The sequence below is a fragment of the Limulus polyphemus genome, unplaced genomic scaffold, assembly GCF_000517525.1.
Source record: "Limulus polyphemus unplaced genomic scaffold, Limulus_polyphemus-2.1.2 Scaffold524, whole genome shotgun sequence".
NCBI classification, from domain to species: domain Eukaryota; kingdom Metazoa; phylum Arthropoda; class Merostomata; order Xiphosura; family Limulidae; genus Limulus; species Limulus polyphemus.
In genome coordinates, this window is record NW_013666134.1 from 133,539 (window position 1) to 149,914 (window position 16,376).

General features: G+C 33.5%; 1 protein-coding gene across 1 annotated transcript in view; it reads right to left on the reverse strand.

Moving 5' to 3' along the window:
• LOC106458855 (transmembrane protein 19-like) overlaps positions 1-3,282 on the reverse strand; it is a 21,739-nt gene extending 18,457 nt beyond the window's left edge. Inside the window, 1 exon segment of the mRNA XM_022385207.1 lies at positions 3,177-3,282. Within this exon segment, the coding sequence (XP_022240915.1) occupies positions 3,177-3,258 (82 nt within the window). The 5' untranslated portion in view covers positions 3,259-3,282.
• Between the last annotated feature and the right edge of the window lie 13,094 nt (positions 3,283-16,376).

Consider the following 16,376-nt stretch of genomic DNA (forward strand, 5'->3'; position numbering starts at 1 on the left):
CCCTGCATAATGAGTGGTATATGACCCCAACAAACCATTTTTTTCACATACATTATATATACGAATTACAATAAACAATCATAGTTTTTTTTAAGGCTACGTCAGCCAGAATCAATAGATTTGTTCTATTTTAACTGTATCTGTAGCTTTTGAATTATCATAAGAGTGCAGTTTACTTTCTTGTTCCTTGCTGGTAGTCTGGAAAAAAAAATCACATTTCTATGAGGAGCTGTACATGCACAGTAATAAGGTACTTCAAGCCACACACTAATACAAGTAATAGAAAACATTTTGTAAACGTAAAATGATGTAGGAATGGCAGTGCCAAAAAGAGTGCAAACAAGCATATAGGGATGATACAGCTATACATAGATCATCCCTACAGGGCTTTCAATATTAAAATTTAATGTTACACTGTAAAATGCACAAATACAAAATGATTACGAGGTCAGTCAATTCAACTGACCTTGTAGCAAAAGTCTGTAATAACCAAGTCATGTTTTGACTCAACTTGGTTTTCCTTGTATGCAAGTCCTAGACTCTTAGTTACACCACATTGATGATTACTCTGACATGGCCATGATATTATGTTAAACAAACTGAATACCAATAGTCAGGAATATATAAATTTCAACCACAGTAATATTAAAGTTTTACAGCATAACATTCAATTTTAATATTGAAAATCATGTAGGGATGATCTATGTACAACTGTATTATCTCTCTCTATATATATTTGCATTCTGTTTGGCACTGCCATCCCTACATCATTTTACATTTACAAAATGTTTTTTTATTACTTATTTTGTGACATTTTTTGTTCCTGGCAGAAAGTTAGTGTATTTTATGAATGTGTGCAATAAAATTTAATATGTATATATTGATTTTTTTTTTACTCCTTCACTTCATACATAATATAAGGCTCTCTAAAGACACTGATTGCATAGTGTACAAAGCACTGAATATCCTACAGGATACAGTCATCTAATGTTCATCCATTATTGGCTGGTAATTCCTATTTCACCCTGTACTTAAGCTTTTTAAAGGAACACCAAATTCTTGAAAGAAAGCTAACTTCAAGGGGTAATGATAACATCATTTACACTAGAATTATGATTTTTATCATTACTAGTTAGTATGACTAGGCGACAAAATCGTGCACTTCCCAGAAACACATAGAGTGGATTTAGGTTTAAACTTATGTTAATGATAAAGAAGTTGTAGAGTTATCTTGACCAAAACATTAACAATTTGGTAGGTTGGTCACTTTCTGGTTTGGTATCTTAGTGATGTTTTCTTGCCTTGTTGGTTAGAGAAACAAATGAAAGTGAGTGTCAATCGTCTTTTGAAGTAAAACTCTATGTCACTGTTGATTTTTAGCATGCATATTTGTATTATGCTTATTGAGTACCATGGCCATCCCTAAATATAGAATCTACCAACTCTATGATACTGATGTAGAAAAATAAACTGATTGCTGGATTCTGTAATCAAGATCAAGAGGATATTATGATTGTCTTGAGACTCTTAATTTGGCATGATGAAAACCCTTCCATGGTTTATGATTTTCAAAAACTATTGAAGATAGTAGAGGTAAATACATTTTGATGCCTGTAATGAATACAAAATGGAGGAAAAATGTAGAACCGGAAAGGTTCAAGTCTTATACAGCTAAAAATTTAATCAAATTAAACAGTTCTCCAGAATAACTTACAAAATGACATACCTACAAAACTGTTATGTTTTTTTAACTTTCTCCTTTCATCATTTTCAGCCTTCTAATTTTTACAGATTTTACTTCCTTTCTAGGAATGATATTAGAATGTTTTACTCTATGCATATTCATTGTAAATTAATTGCGAGTTGTAACCATATGCATGAGCCCAATGAATTGTTTGATAATGTTATGCAACAAGACATTACCTGAACAACAGTTTTAAAGAGAAAGTGTGCTATGTAATGAGTTGTCATACTATTAAAGCAGTTGTTACTACTTAATTTATCACTTATTGGGTTAAATTTCGATATTAAATGCATGAATATAACAAAAGAAAAACACCACATTTGTTTTTCAATAGTATTTTACCATTACTTGCAATAGGGTTATTTTAAAATAAGTTTAACTTTTGATATAAGTTAAAAAATAATTTTTGCTGTTGAGTGTAAACACTTTTTTCAGTATTAGAAAAAAGGGGTTCTTGGACATTACACTGGTAATATAAGCATATTTTGATGTGCTTCAATTTATGTACATCTCAGTGAAAATTATACTTCTTTTTCATTCATTTCTTCTAGCTTGACAGATACACAGTAAATAAAAGAAATGAGCGAAAAAAAGTCTGAAACTAATAGTATTAATTACTGTGTAAAGCACCTTGTTCTCACTGTAAGTTAGATAATCAGTAACTGAGAATATCATCATACAAGATCTTCATGCACATACACTGCTTACATAGTGGTAGTAGCAGAAATTGATTTATAGTTTGTACTTCTTAATAACAATCTGCTTAGAAAGAATTAACTCTGAATCTGGTTTCAGCACTCTTAAAGTTGCCTTAATCACATTAGGGGAGTCTTGTAATTGGCTATTGTTCAGTGTCATAATAAGGACCGAGTAGCTGCCAAGTATGGTCATGACTCCAAGTTCCAACTTGAGGCAACCAGATCAAACCACTCAATCTCTATCACAATACTACTCAAATCTTACAAGATCTTCCCAACAAGATGAAGACATTGGCAAGATTGTCAAAATATCATTTAGGTTTAATATTTTCCAGGTGGACTGTTCATTCAGAAGTAAAGATTAGGGTTACTACTACTTCTAAGTCTAAGTTGCACTAGAGCAGTGATGATTGGATATTCTTTGATTTTAAGTTAAGTTTTAACCTTAACTTAAGAATTATAATATAATTCATATGACTGCTTTTCTTTATTCCAATCATCTCAAGATACACCAGTTTCAATTTCATACGGTGAGATATGCATTCCAGAGAAGTCAGAAATTTATATATCACCAAAATGTGTGTTTCTACAGATCATCATTGTGCTGAGCTAGTACTAACGGCAGTAGTAGTGCTGTTGTCATCTTAGTTATATCTAATCTATCTAATAACAACCATATTTCCAAAAAATATATTGATACTAGAAATATATCAAAATTATTATATTGAAAGTACCAAATAATCCTGTTACACAGTACACAAACCAAAATATTAGAGAAATTAGGAGTAAACATGTAAGTAGACAAGCCAAAATCATGTTGATAAAGCTAGAACAGTCAGTCCACATGTAACTATTGGTGACACCTAGTGAGTTATAGAACCGATATACATGTATATATATATTTATGATGTTAGAAAAACACGCAGGTTCAAGAAGTCTTCATAGAAATGTATAAAAACCCTATAACCCGAGCGCTTTCGAAAGTTGGACTGGGAATGGTGGTGTAATCGAATGAGTGATATATATATATAAACGGAGTGTAGTGACGTCATGAACGTCATCCGGTTTTTCAGGAAATGTTTAGTCTATTTCTCTGTGTACTATTTATTGTAAGCATCTTATTTCCGGTACAGTGTAGCCGATGGCAAGAGTGTATGTGAAAAGGTGTTAGGGATATTTTACTTTAGAAATGGATAAATATATGTATATTTAAAACTATACTTAACTGTCAGAAAAATAATTTTTATTCTTTGCTTATTTTTTCATGTAATGTGAATGCTGAATTTCCTAAAACTTACTATTTATTTAAGATAATTTTCCATACCTGTTTTTATAAATTGATTAGCATAACATATCATTTTCAGTCTCCAGGTGTCACCTTTATTTTACTTAAACAGAGATGAAACCAATGAACGGAGATCACTGATTCCAGGATCTAGATTAATTTCGAAAGGTTGAACAGTGTTTAGATTAGCAATCCAATAAGCTTCTTTTATTTATCTATCTACTTTAGTTTTGAATTTTGTTTCAATGCCGATGAGAGTAACATCTTTAATGGAATGACTGGGTTGGTTAAAGTGTTGAGCAACAGGGAGATCTTTTGCGGTGTTAATAGAAGATTTATGGTTGTTGAAACGTTCCCTAAGAGTTGTTTGTGAATGTCCTACATATTGGTAACTGCATTTTATACACTGTATATGGTAAATGGTGTTTTTTTTTTTTTGTTTCACGAGTGACTTTTTTGGATATTTTAAAGTTTCTTTGATTGTGTTTGTCAGAAAATGAGTCAGTGGTTTTTATGAAATTGCAGGTTTGACAATGGGCTTTATTACATGGACAACAAACATTTTTGGATGGGATAAAATTCACTTTTTTGTGAACAAGGATATTTTTTAGAGTTCTGCTTTTTTGGAAGGAGACAACAATTTGTCTGTCGATTTCAGTATATTTATATCCGTTTTGTAACATGGTTTGTTTTAGATCCTTGGTGTGTTTTCTGTAGTCTGTTTCATCTGAGCATATTTTCTTTATTCTAAGAGCTTGACTGTAGGTAATGTTTCGTTTAGTGTGAGAGGGTTGACAGCTTTTATAGTGAAGGTATTGTGGTCTGTCTGTAGGTTTTTTGTACAAGTCAGTGTGTAAAATTCCGTCTTTTAGAAAAACAGTGACGTCAAGAAAATTAATCAGGGTAGGCGAGTAATCACAGGTATAATTGATTGTTTTATGAAAGGAGTTTGCATGCGAGATAAATTCTTTAAGTGATTTAAGACCGCTGTCTAAATGAAAAAAATGTCGTCTATGTAAGTTTCCATGTATGAGGTTTTACAGGACTTAGTTGTAAAAGCTGGTTTTCAATATGATCCATAAAAATGTTGCTATAATTGGGAGCCAAATATATCGGAGCTTTCGAATCTTTTCAGTACGTGCCTTATGTAGAGAATTACTGAAAATTAAAATATAACAGAATATTGTAATTACTTTGTAAGGTGCTTTTATTATTATTAATAAATCTGTTAATATATAGTTGAAACTGACTATTTTATGCTAGTAAATTTTACCTCCATGCACCAGTCGAAGTCGTTTACATTACGTAATTACATAGTTTTGTCCATTTTTTGTGCTAGTTTGTAATAAACTCTGTCTTTAATTATTGATTTATGATTACATACATTGGTATGATGTATCGTTGTTTCTAAACACTGGTGTTGCGTGATGTAAATCTTTAATAGATCCATCTATGCCCCCAGTGGCACAGCGGTATGTCTGCGGACTTACAACGCTAAAAACCGGGTTTCGATACCCGTGGTGGGCAGAGCACAGATAGCCCATTGTGTAGTTTTGTGCTTAACTTCAAACAAACAAACAAGATCCACCTATAATAGGAACGTTCTTTTATTGACTCAGTCGACTCACCAGTATATTTCTTCGTCGATGAATTCAGTATATTAAAATATAATGAAAGTAATTATACATACAACTCAATGATATTTTTGACAGACCCAGTATATTTTGGTTTATGTTTGTTCATTTGTGTATTTTATTGTTTATGAAAAAAGGGATAATTTTAAAGGTTTGGTTTGCACATCCTTTCATAAATTTGAAGACTTCTACTAATGGTGAATAATCTAAAATTCAACATCAACAAATGCGTTTTAATAAGTGAAATGGTGTTTAATTACCATTAATATTGAATTGTTTAGTTTAAACAACTTAACGAAAGTTTCAATCGAGAATAAATCAACAATAACCCAATTTTTCAGAGACAAAAACTAGCGTAGATAGCAGGTACCCCGAAAGCAGCAAAATGATGACACCAGTGAAATTCTGTATTTTGAGTTGGTTCACAGAATCTCCGGCTGGCTTTAAACAGTAGCTATAATTTCTGAACATCTCCTTATTCCACTTCTGAAACAACCCGCTGTCTACCACAAAAGATATCCTATCACATAAAAAAAATATTTATCAAGAAAATATCTATGTTTTAGAAAATTAAAGATATATTGTGACGAGATATTATAAATTATTATTATTGCATTTTGATGTTTTAATATCGAATTTTAAGTATACTTTCACAAAATAAAGTTTAAAAAATAATTTTAGCGTTTTTTGAACAAGCTCAGTAAATAGATGATACTTTAAATGAAAATGTTTATTAACAAGTTATTTTGAAAAAAAACTTGTTTCGATTTTTCTTTTTACAACATGTAATTTTTTCTCCTGAAAATTTATGGAACATTGTTGCTTCTTCGTTGCTATAGTAATCAAACAATTGCTCTGATCATGTTACTAAGATCCCACACATAAACACGTTTGTAGAACTTTCCATTTATTTGCAAATGAAAATAGAATGATCGTGCAATGTGTCAGTCATGAATTGCTAGCGACTGTCAGAAGGAAAATACGACTGTAAAAGTTAAAAAACAAAAACAAAAAAAAACACGTCAGACTGAGTTTCGATTCCTAAAATTCAACTATAGATGCAGAGAGACTAACAACCTATTTGAAAACCGCTATGTTCAGTAGAGTACACATTGTGGGAAATGTATCATTGAATATGTGTGAAGTGGTCCGATGTGTGATGTTTCTTCTAAAACAATAACGCAACAATCCAATGCACTGGGTTTGTCCCAAACTGGTTCGAAAAATAACGCATTGCCTAAAGTCATCTTCCTTGACCACCAGATAGCAATTCACTAAGTCATGGGTTCCAAACCTTTCTCAGCACAAGGCCCTATAGAACATTTCACTTCCTGATTGAGACCACCTACCCAATGAATTTATAAATACCGAGTATCTCAACAGTATTATGTATTTGCTATGAACCTCCTTATATTTTCCAGCGGTCCCCAGTTTGGGAATCCCTGCATTAAACATCGTATAGATGTACTTGAACGTTACATTTACCTACCATAATCGTCTAGGAATAAACTGCAGACTATATTTCTTGATGAACGTCTATAATCGTGTTAGATACCTTCTGGTATCTTGTGGAGTCTATCCCAAACTTAGTTTACGCTATTATTGTGTGAAAATAAGGCTAGTGTGGGGGGTCCCAGTAAAGAGGTATATAAATATACCAATGAACATAAGTAATCATAGATAATATTATTATAACGTTTTCTACCGCTGGGTGGGATTGTTTGGACTTTGTTGTAAAAATAATTTTAATTCCAGTCCACGTATCAACAATGAATTAATATATTTCTTGAAAAACGGTTGCTACAGGCTACGTTTATTTGACGCAAGTTGTAAGCCTAAATCAATAATAACCTTTAACAGTACTTTCCTTGATTGATAAAAAAATGCTAATTAACTTATTGATTTGCTTATGGAAGCACTCTTACTGAATAATTTTACTCGATCAACAACTACTTCACTCCTCAACTCTGAATACTTCATTGAGTTCTCAAACACTGAACATTATCGTATTTATAACAAATGTACCAATCTAAATATTAGTCGAGGTTTCTCGATTATTAAATTTTCATTACGATTATTAGCTCCTTGTAACAAATGTATAAATTAAAACATTGAAAATATTGTTTACAACAATGTTTAAAAGGCAAAAATTGATGCTTTATACACACTTTCTTTCGCGTATATGATTTGTGTACACTTTGGCTAACAAAATATAAAGTTCATAAATATAAAAAGGAAATATTTTGACAAAAAACGCATTAAATATTAAGGAAAAATTTCGGATGTGAATAATTTGTTTAGCTAAATGATAATATTTGACTTCTTCTCATTAGCCACACGAAACTGAGGCTATTACCCTCCTATTACCCAAATCTTGTTGTCTCTCATTAATTAGGTGAAACAGAAGCATATTAACTTACTTCTACATTCTTCGATTCAATGGCAGTGTTAAATAAAATAACGACAAAACTCGAAAGTAGCTTATTATCAGTCTGACACATCAACAATTAACTATTATTCATTGGCCATTTGAAACTGTGGTGTGAATATTTCGTTATAAATCTTCATGGTAATTGCTGTTCACGTGGAATAAAGGCATGGCAAATCATGACACAACCCTTGACTGATATTTATTGTTCACGTGGAATAAAATTGTTGCAAGTTATATTCCAAATATTAGCTGACAGTTAGTGTTCACGTGGATTACATACATACCCATAACATGTCTTAAATCTCAACTTATGTAAATCGTTCACGTGAATCACTGAGGCTAATCGTACTTTATAATAACGATGTTTGAAGTATGTCCCGTGATGTCTCTGGAACCAATCCTTTCGTCGATCGTGCTTATTCTGGTGATCAGTTTGATGTATTATTGCCCAACACCATAATTTTCAGTGTAACAAGTTTTTGTGAATAATGGCGGGATCAAACTGTACCTCACATATTGACAAACTTTCCTGATACCCTCCACTATACGAAAGCAGGCTTTTAAGATTACAATTAAATAAACAAAAGGTACAAAAATCCATTGGAGTTACATTGAGGAACGTGACAAGTATTGTGGTCGAATGATATTGCTGTCATTCCAGTTTCTTTGCCATCTTTCTCATGAAAATACCATGGATTTTGAGGTGTGGTTAAGAGTTAGCAAAATCTTCGCCTTCTAAGTTTTACCAACCTCAAATCTTTGTTATTATATAGTTAACAGTACCAGAAGATATGTCCGACTTCGTTACATTGGTTTCTTAGGTTTGAGTGTTCTGTTTTGTAACCACAACCTGCATTTTTGTAGATGAGGGCGTTGTTCCAGGTTGGATTGGGGTGTGGCTTCGGAGGACTTTGTTGTCCTAATTGCTAGTTGTCCCGCTTTAATGAGAATGTTGAAGCTTCTCTTCTTCTAAATGTTGTGTCCTTTGGCTCTAGCATCATTCAAAAAACTCATTGTATGAATATTTCTCTCCGGAAAAACGTTTTACAATCCTTTATCTACATTCCAGTTTGACGACATTGCACTGTCAAATGGCTTGGAATTCGTTGTGCTAAACACATCGTCCATGGCGACAAGAATCGCATCTGCAGCAAAACACCTTTTCTTTAGCATGTAAAAGTCTTTCAAATAAAATGCGATTAAACTACTGTGTAGGCATGCCAAATTGTATTCCAAAATTTGGTTGATATTCCTGAAATAGAGGCATGCCAAACTACATTTCATATCTTAAATATCCTTCACTGATTACATGAAGTAAAAGAATGTCAAACAAAAGTTCCAGTTTTGTGTGCTACGATATATATGGATCTCATTCATTGATAACTTGAAGTAGAAACTGACAAGCAATAACCTACGGAATTCTTTTAATGTCAGTCATTAGAATGTGGAACTGGTACCTGAAAATATCCTATTTTTAACTGTCATTTGATTACTACATTGTTCGCCCAGCATGGTCAGGTGGTTAGAGCGCTCGACTCGCAATCTGCGGGTCGCGGGTTCGAATCTACGTCACACCAAACATGCTCGCCCTTTCAGCCGTGGGGGCGTTATAATGTGACGGTCAATCCCACTATTCGTTGGTAAAAGAGTAGCCCAAGAGTTGGCGGTGGGTGGTGATGACTAGCTGCCTTCCCTACTAGCTGTCTTACACTACAAAATTAGGGACGGCTAGCGCAGATAGCCCTCGTGTAGCTTTGCGCGAAATCCATAACAAACAAACAAACTTTACTATGTTAAAATAAAACAAAAATCATTTTATCTTAAACCTTAATGTCTGATCACTAGCTGTTAGAAACTGGAGTTTGCCAAACTATCTTTCAATTTTTATTTTAAGCTAGCATTCTTCAGTGACACAGTAGCCCAATTTTCACTGCCATTTTATTGGCTAATGAAGGAGAGTCATGCCATGTGAGATCAATTTATTTTGATGTTAATCGTTTGATTATGATGAATTTAAGCATGTTCCAAAGTTAACGTTCATTTATTTATCTTGCAAAACTACTAACATGCCAAACTTTTGTTAAAAAAAAGGCTTAGTGAAGAAATTATATCATTTGATCGTTTTAACTTAGCAATGGTGAACCATTTCTTTCCAATAAACGCACAGAAATATACAATGAAAATTTATGTACACATCTATTTGTCAGTATTACAAGTATCTCACAGTGTAGTAATGATAAGTGTCATTATAGGAAAAGGTCACGTGCTACATACAGAATAAGTGAACAAGTCAAATATATGCTTACTTTTCATTTAGTTTCCTTACGAATGTTCTGTTTAAGTCTTTGCGTAAGGCTACTGCATATGGTTTGGAATAGATAGAATCCTTGACAATATTAAAATTACATCTACTCGTTGCTGTAACTCTCCTGGAAAGGGCGTACTGATATTGAATGTACTCATCAATAGAGCATGCGATCCTTTTTCAATTAAGTCAAGAACAGGATCTGATGTGGTTTCTGATAGCAACACAAAACCATTTTCTTCTTGTACTCGTCTGAGTAATTTCTGATGCAAACTTTCTTCACTGCTGCTCTATATACAGAGAAATAAATAACTTTAGTTCTCAAACTTCAATTTAAGATTTATAACTTTACAACGTATATATTACAGATTCTGAAAAACATTCCTTGACCTTTTATCTTTAAAACTGCAGAGATTAAACATAATCAATGAAATATTAATTGAAATACTAAAGAGAGCCTTGTTTTAGCTGCTATTTGTATCCGCTGCAGAGATATACAAACTCTAACAAATAAGTTACTTTATAATTGCGTAGTCCAACTCTACAAAGTAACAGGTTTACCGAATTTTTTGAACATTGTTCGGAATAATTTATATATTTTTGTTAATTCTATGACTACGGACTGATTTCGCGTGTAAGTTTCTTTGCAAAAGGGCATGTTTCATGTGCGAACAAAAATACCTATCCTCTTTAGTAGGGGTTAACTAAGAATCAGTCAGCTTGAAACAAAAAGCACTGTCAACGTAGCCCGTAGTCATAGAGTTAATCAAGGGACAGCCAGTGGAAATACCAATAGTTTCCCTTTTATTATAGTTAAATTGTTTCTTTGTTTTGTGATAAGGTATTAAAAACAACAACAAATGAATCATATTTATTTATAAAAACTAATTCGTATTGTTTGTTGGCTAATGTAGCTTTCTATGTGTCTGTTCTGATTGGTCTAACGTCTCTCGTAGCAATGTATTGAATGAGGAATGCCTTAAATTTCTGTCAAAGTCCATCAGATGTATTCTGATGCAGAGACACAAATCTAAAAAAAAAAGAAATAACGTTTCTAATTTCCCTTTGAGACTAAGGCATCTTACTAATACCAACTTACTCTCCAGGAATAAGAGGCGTTTAAGACACGAATAATCTGTTGAATCTAAGATACATAGAATCAAAGTATAGTAAATACTCGTACAGCAATGAATTTAGAGATGGACAGGGCCAGGTAAAAATAGAAACAATTCTTTAATCTAACAAAAGTTGGTGGGTCGCTTATAAAACTGTAATTCCAAATTTAATGGCTGGAATTCCCCTGGTGTGCATAGCAGCCTCTGACTAGACCCACTTTTCATTGACTTAAAACAAAATCATGCTTATACACATCAAACAACAACAATGGTATATATAGTGAGAGCTTTAGGTCTTCGCCAAACTAGATAAGAAGAAAAAAACTAAGTTAAGTTACATCATCAAACATTACGCAGGTAATATATTTGAGCCAAAGAAACATATAAAAAAAAATGGCTTCAAACTTCTTTAACTGTTCGAAATTCGATTTCAGTTTGACACTCAGACCATTCAAACTTCGTTCTAGTCAGCAGAGGTCAAATAAACACTAGAGATAATTTACGAATGATGATGTCGTACATACTCAAATAAAGAAGGCCCGATGTCTTTTAACTCCTTTGACTGACAGCAAGTAAAATAACCTTTAAAATACAAAAATGTTGCACTCCCTCAATTTTCGAACCACATAACGTTCATATAAACACAGGAGAATTTTAGGAAAACATCAATGCAAATCAAAGTTAGAGTTATCGCGAGCATCGGCCATAACGGTCATCAGTCTCCTAGAAGGTGAAAATTAAAACGTTAGGTAAAAACAATACGTAGACATAACGACACATCATTCTATGATAAGCATCTTTCCCAATTCACATACATTCTTGTGTAGTTATACATTAAACTTCTTTATTCGAAAAATTCAAAAGGCGATAATATGTTTTCCATTTTATCAAATTTAACTAGGCTATGTTTTGAAACGTCACGATGACCTGTAATAGATAATAAAAAAATTATTGCACTTTACATTTACTTAGTGTTTGTGTTGATTTAGTTTTGAAAAAAATGATCTAGGAAACAAGGTCTTGGCTGAGTCACATCTGTATATTTAACCCCTGTAAAACAGCTAAACAAAATAGTTTTCTACATCCAAAAACACTCCCTAGCTTGTTCTTTAGTAAATTTTACATGAGGTTCTTAAACTTTTTGTAATCATATAAAGGTTAGAATGTTCATGACGGGCCTATCAAGACAATTACTCCTTCCAACCTTTGTCTTTCTTAACATTTTGATGCGGGTTTCTACCCGATTTTCATAATTTGTTCGACTGACCCATCAGAGGGATAAAACAAATATGTATATATAAGAGCAGGAAATGAGGGTAAAGGAGAGCAACGCCATATAAGATTTATTGGAGGGGGGTAAATTCTTATGGAGGATTAGAGTCTGGTGGCCTCCAGACAATCTTGGATTTTCTAAAGTGAAAATGCAATATATAGTCTGGTATTGAATTTTCCTGTAGCTTTACAGCACCCAGTAAAAGCGTAAGACTTAAGACTGGTACTTTATTGTCAAATTCTTCATATGTTTTGGGGGACAATTGCCTTTCTTGCTACTAGTGCTTATCTTTGTTGGAAAATGGGGATAAAGAGGCTAAATCAATGTAACATAGTTGTTGATAATAGTATATGTACACTAATTAAAGGAGGCATGTACCACTTCTGACCTATGCATTAATTTCTTATGCTTCCTGCCCTCACAGTTGGCGTCCACGGCTAATGACAGAGAAGGACCCTGATTCGAAATCAGCCTCCACCTCCGAATTTCTTCAGAAACTTCTGTTACGATTTCCTGCTGCAACCATTTTACAGGTATAACAAGTACTTGAGTTGCTAGTTTTTTTGTATTTATGAAATATTATGAAGAAGTACCTGAATTAACTCGTGAAAGGAACTTCCTTCTCCAATCAATGGTGTTACGTCACGAGCTTCAACCAAATCTTCTAGACTGTTAATCAAAACAGAAGATTTCTTGAGTAATAGTAGTGCACTCAGTTGACCTCCGAATGCAGTTACCAACACAAGCACTGCCAGCCACCAGGAGCTGTGTAAAAATCTGCTACACAGTCTTATTGGGGAAGATGATGTACCTGAAAAAGATATTTAAATTTCAGAAAAATTAACTAAGAACTCAAAATAAATAGTTTACTGACCAACACTTTTGCTCGTTATTTTGTTTGATAAAGTGTATGAAAAATGCAATGGAATGATTAGCTCGGAAGCCACTGGTCAATCGCAGTGAATGTCAGTACACCACAAGAAGGATCAAATGATGAAGCGTAGTTCAACAAACATGCTTCCAGACTTTCGCTGTTCATAGCCTGTGCCTTAAGCACTACTCATGCCATGTTTTCCTGTTTGCATTTGGGATAAGCAGTTTTTGGATTGATTGTCAACTGTATCCCTAAAACAATTTTTGTAATGTTATTTGCAAGTACAGATCAATACAGTCGAATCCTGACCAAACATTAAAAGCAGAAATAACCGGATAATTGGGCCACACTCTAATATCTGTTACACTTCATGTGTCTACTCAGTAATGTTTTTCCCGATTCTGACATCAGTGGATAGTGGTCAGAGTTTTTCCTAGTAGCAAATATATTATCTATCAATTATTATTATTGGTAGACTCTTACGACAGATGTCATTAAACAGTCGGCTAGAAGAAAGTCTCCAACAATGATGTTCTTATTAGATAATACATAAGTTCAGGCACCTCTAAATTTTGGAGTAATCCTTGGAATGCCTTACCTATTGTTTTTCAGATTAGCATAGTGTAACTCTATTTCAACATTTCATTAAATCAAACTAGCACCCGACACATTACAAGGTCAGTCTATTTTGCAAAAGCAAATAAATGAAGTGTTCTTCAAATGTGTGATTATAATAATGTAACCAGTCACTGAATTAATTACTTAATGCAGTTAGGTTTGAATTTCGCGCAAAACTACACGAGAGCTATCTGCGCTAGCCGTCTCTAATTTAGCAGTGAAAAACTAAAGAGAAAGCAGTTAGTCATCACTACCCACCGCCAATTCTTGGGCTACTCTCTTACCAACGAATAGTGGGTTTGACCGTCACATTCTAATGCCCCCACGGCTGAAAGGGCGAGCATGTTTGGTGGGACGGGGAATCGAACCTACGATCCTAAGAAAAAACCCCCCCCCCCCCTAATCTGGCCATGCAGTTAGGAACGAAAATCATATTCGAATTCAGCTATGACATAGCAACTTCTCTTGACTTATACATACTTTTTTTACATAAAGAATAATATTTTGGTTATCTGCTTTAAGACCAGGTTTTTCTGCTGTATTATCATTTGAAAACCCATGAAAACTCTCTACTATTTTAATATTGAACGAGATGACAATAAAATCGATAAAGTTTTTTCAAAGCCGTATCTATCCAATCATCAACTAAGCATTAGTTTAAATCACGTAAACTGCAGAGATATGTAAAAGTGGCATTTCACATCTGTCTTTTGTTTGAAATGCTATTTTTACAAGCGACTGATTTTCAATCCGAAATGGAAAAGTTAAGAGGAATATGGAAAACAAAAACATCTGAAGTTTACGTGATTTTAGGCCTATTGATTTTTTATGCTTCGGCACCTTTTGCTGTATTAAGACGTAACGTTTCAAACAGTTTCTTTTCTAACGCCTAGTCTGCAAGCCAAGGATACAAGTTTGATAGGTTGATTCTCAAATTAAGATTTCAGATACTTTCTTTTATATATTTATATGTATATATAAATTCTGAATAGAGATTCGAACTTTTTATGATATTTGAAATCTAACTTATCCACTACAATGGCTGATTTTGCACTTGTTTCCAGGCGGTCAAGGAGTAAAACCTATGTGCAAATCCAAAATCCACACGAAACACGGTACTGACCTCACATGTTGCGCAATACAGGATAGGATTTTATAAATCCGTTTTCTTTGCAGTTTTCGTGAGTTCTGTCGATTGAGATGACCGAGGAAGGCTCAACGAAGCTTATTTACTGCTGTAAGATGGGGTATCTGCCTGAACATGAACACTTCTACTGTTTTGTGCAAGAGGAACACAGTCTGGCCAACACGTTAAATTCTGCAGCTTCGTGGCCGAACAATATTAGAGGTAAGCTCTTTTGTCAGTAAAGTGTAGTTTTGAGATTAACAGATCAAGTTCTAAACTGTACTACTTTTTTTGGGGGGGGGGTCTAACTTGAATACCGGAAACAGCGACATCTCTCTTTAACCCACTCAATCCCTAGAATTCGGTCTTATTAACTCGCAGACTGTCCCTCTGTTGCTCCACCCCAAAATTCAGTCCCTTTGACTCACAGTTTAAGTGTTAAGACTATCACACTCACACGAATAAAGTATTGTTTATGTATATAAAATGTCTTGATAAACAGACTAGACTTTGTCGTTGTAACTAAACATGAGGTATAGAATTAGATCATGATATAAAAATTAGATCATGACGTTGTGATACATCTTTTTAATACTCACTTGAAAATAAAACAGTACACTAGAACTAGAGTGTAAAATACATTTAAGTTAAAAGTTTTATAACTTACGTATATTTGAATCCATTAAGCAGAAAGTAAACATTAGCAATCGTAGATTAAACTCACGGGAGTGTAATGTTGCATTACAAAACAAAATGATACTTAAACTCATCGACAAGTGTAGCCGCATTTTAAGATATGACGTAGCACTAACATGACTCCTACACAAGAAACTTCTCCGACTTCAGCCATGATTATTGAAGTCCAAGTCTTGATATATATATATCAAAGTTTTGAGTACCTTCCATAAATATTCATTAAAAATGTGAACGTACTTTTCGTAAAATAAATAACCAAAAAGTGGTTAGTTTTACGCTAGTCATAACACGATGGCTGTGGTTGTGCATACATAGTAAAATAATTAGAGGAGGTATCGTAGATGTATATATATATATATATATATATATATATAATTAATTAATTAATTAAATGTGATATTACGTAAAACATGAAAAAGAGAAGAAACAAAGCAGCTAGAAAACAGACATGTATCACCTGGTCACACGCCATAAGGTGGGTAGTTATGTAATCTGGCCTGGTTTTTGAGGTACTGGCGGAAGTAAGATCCAAGTTGCGTTAGGGGTGCACCATCTATCCAGTTTAGCCTCAGTTTCG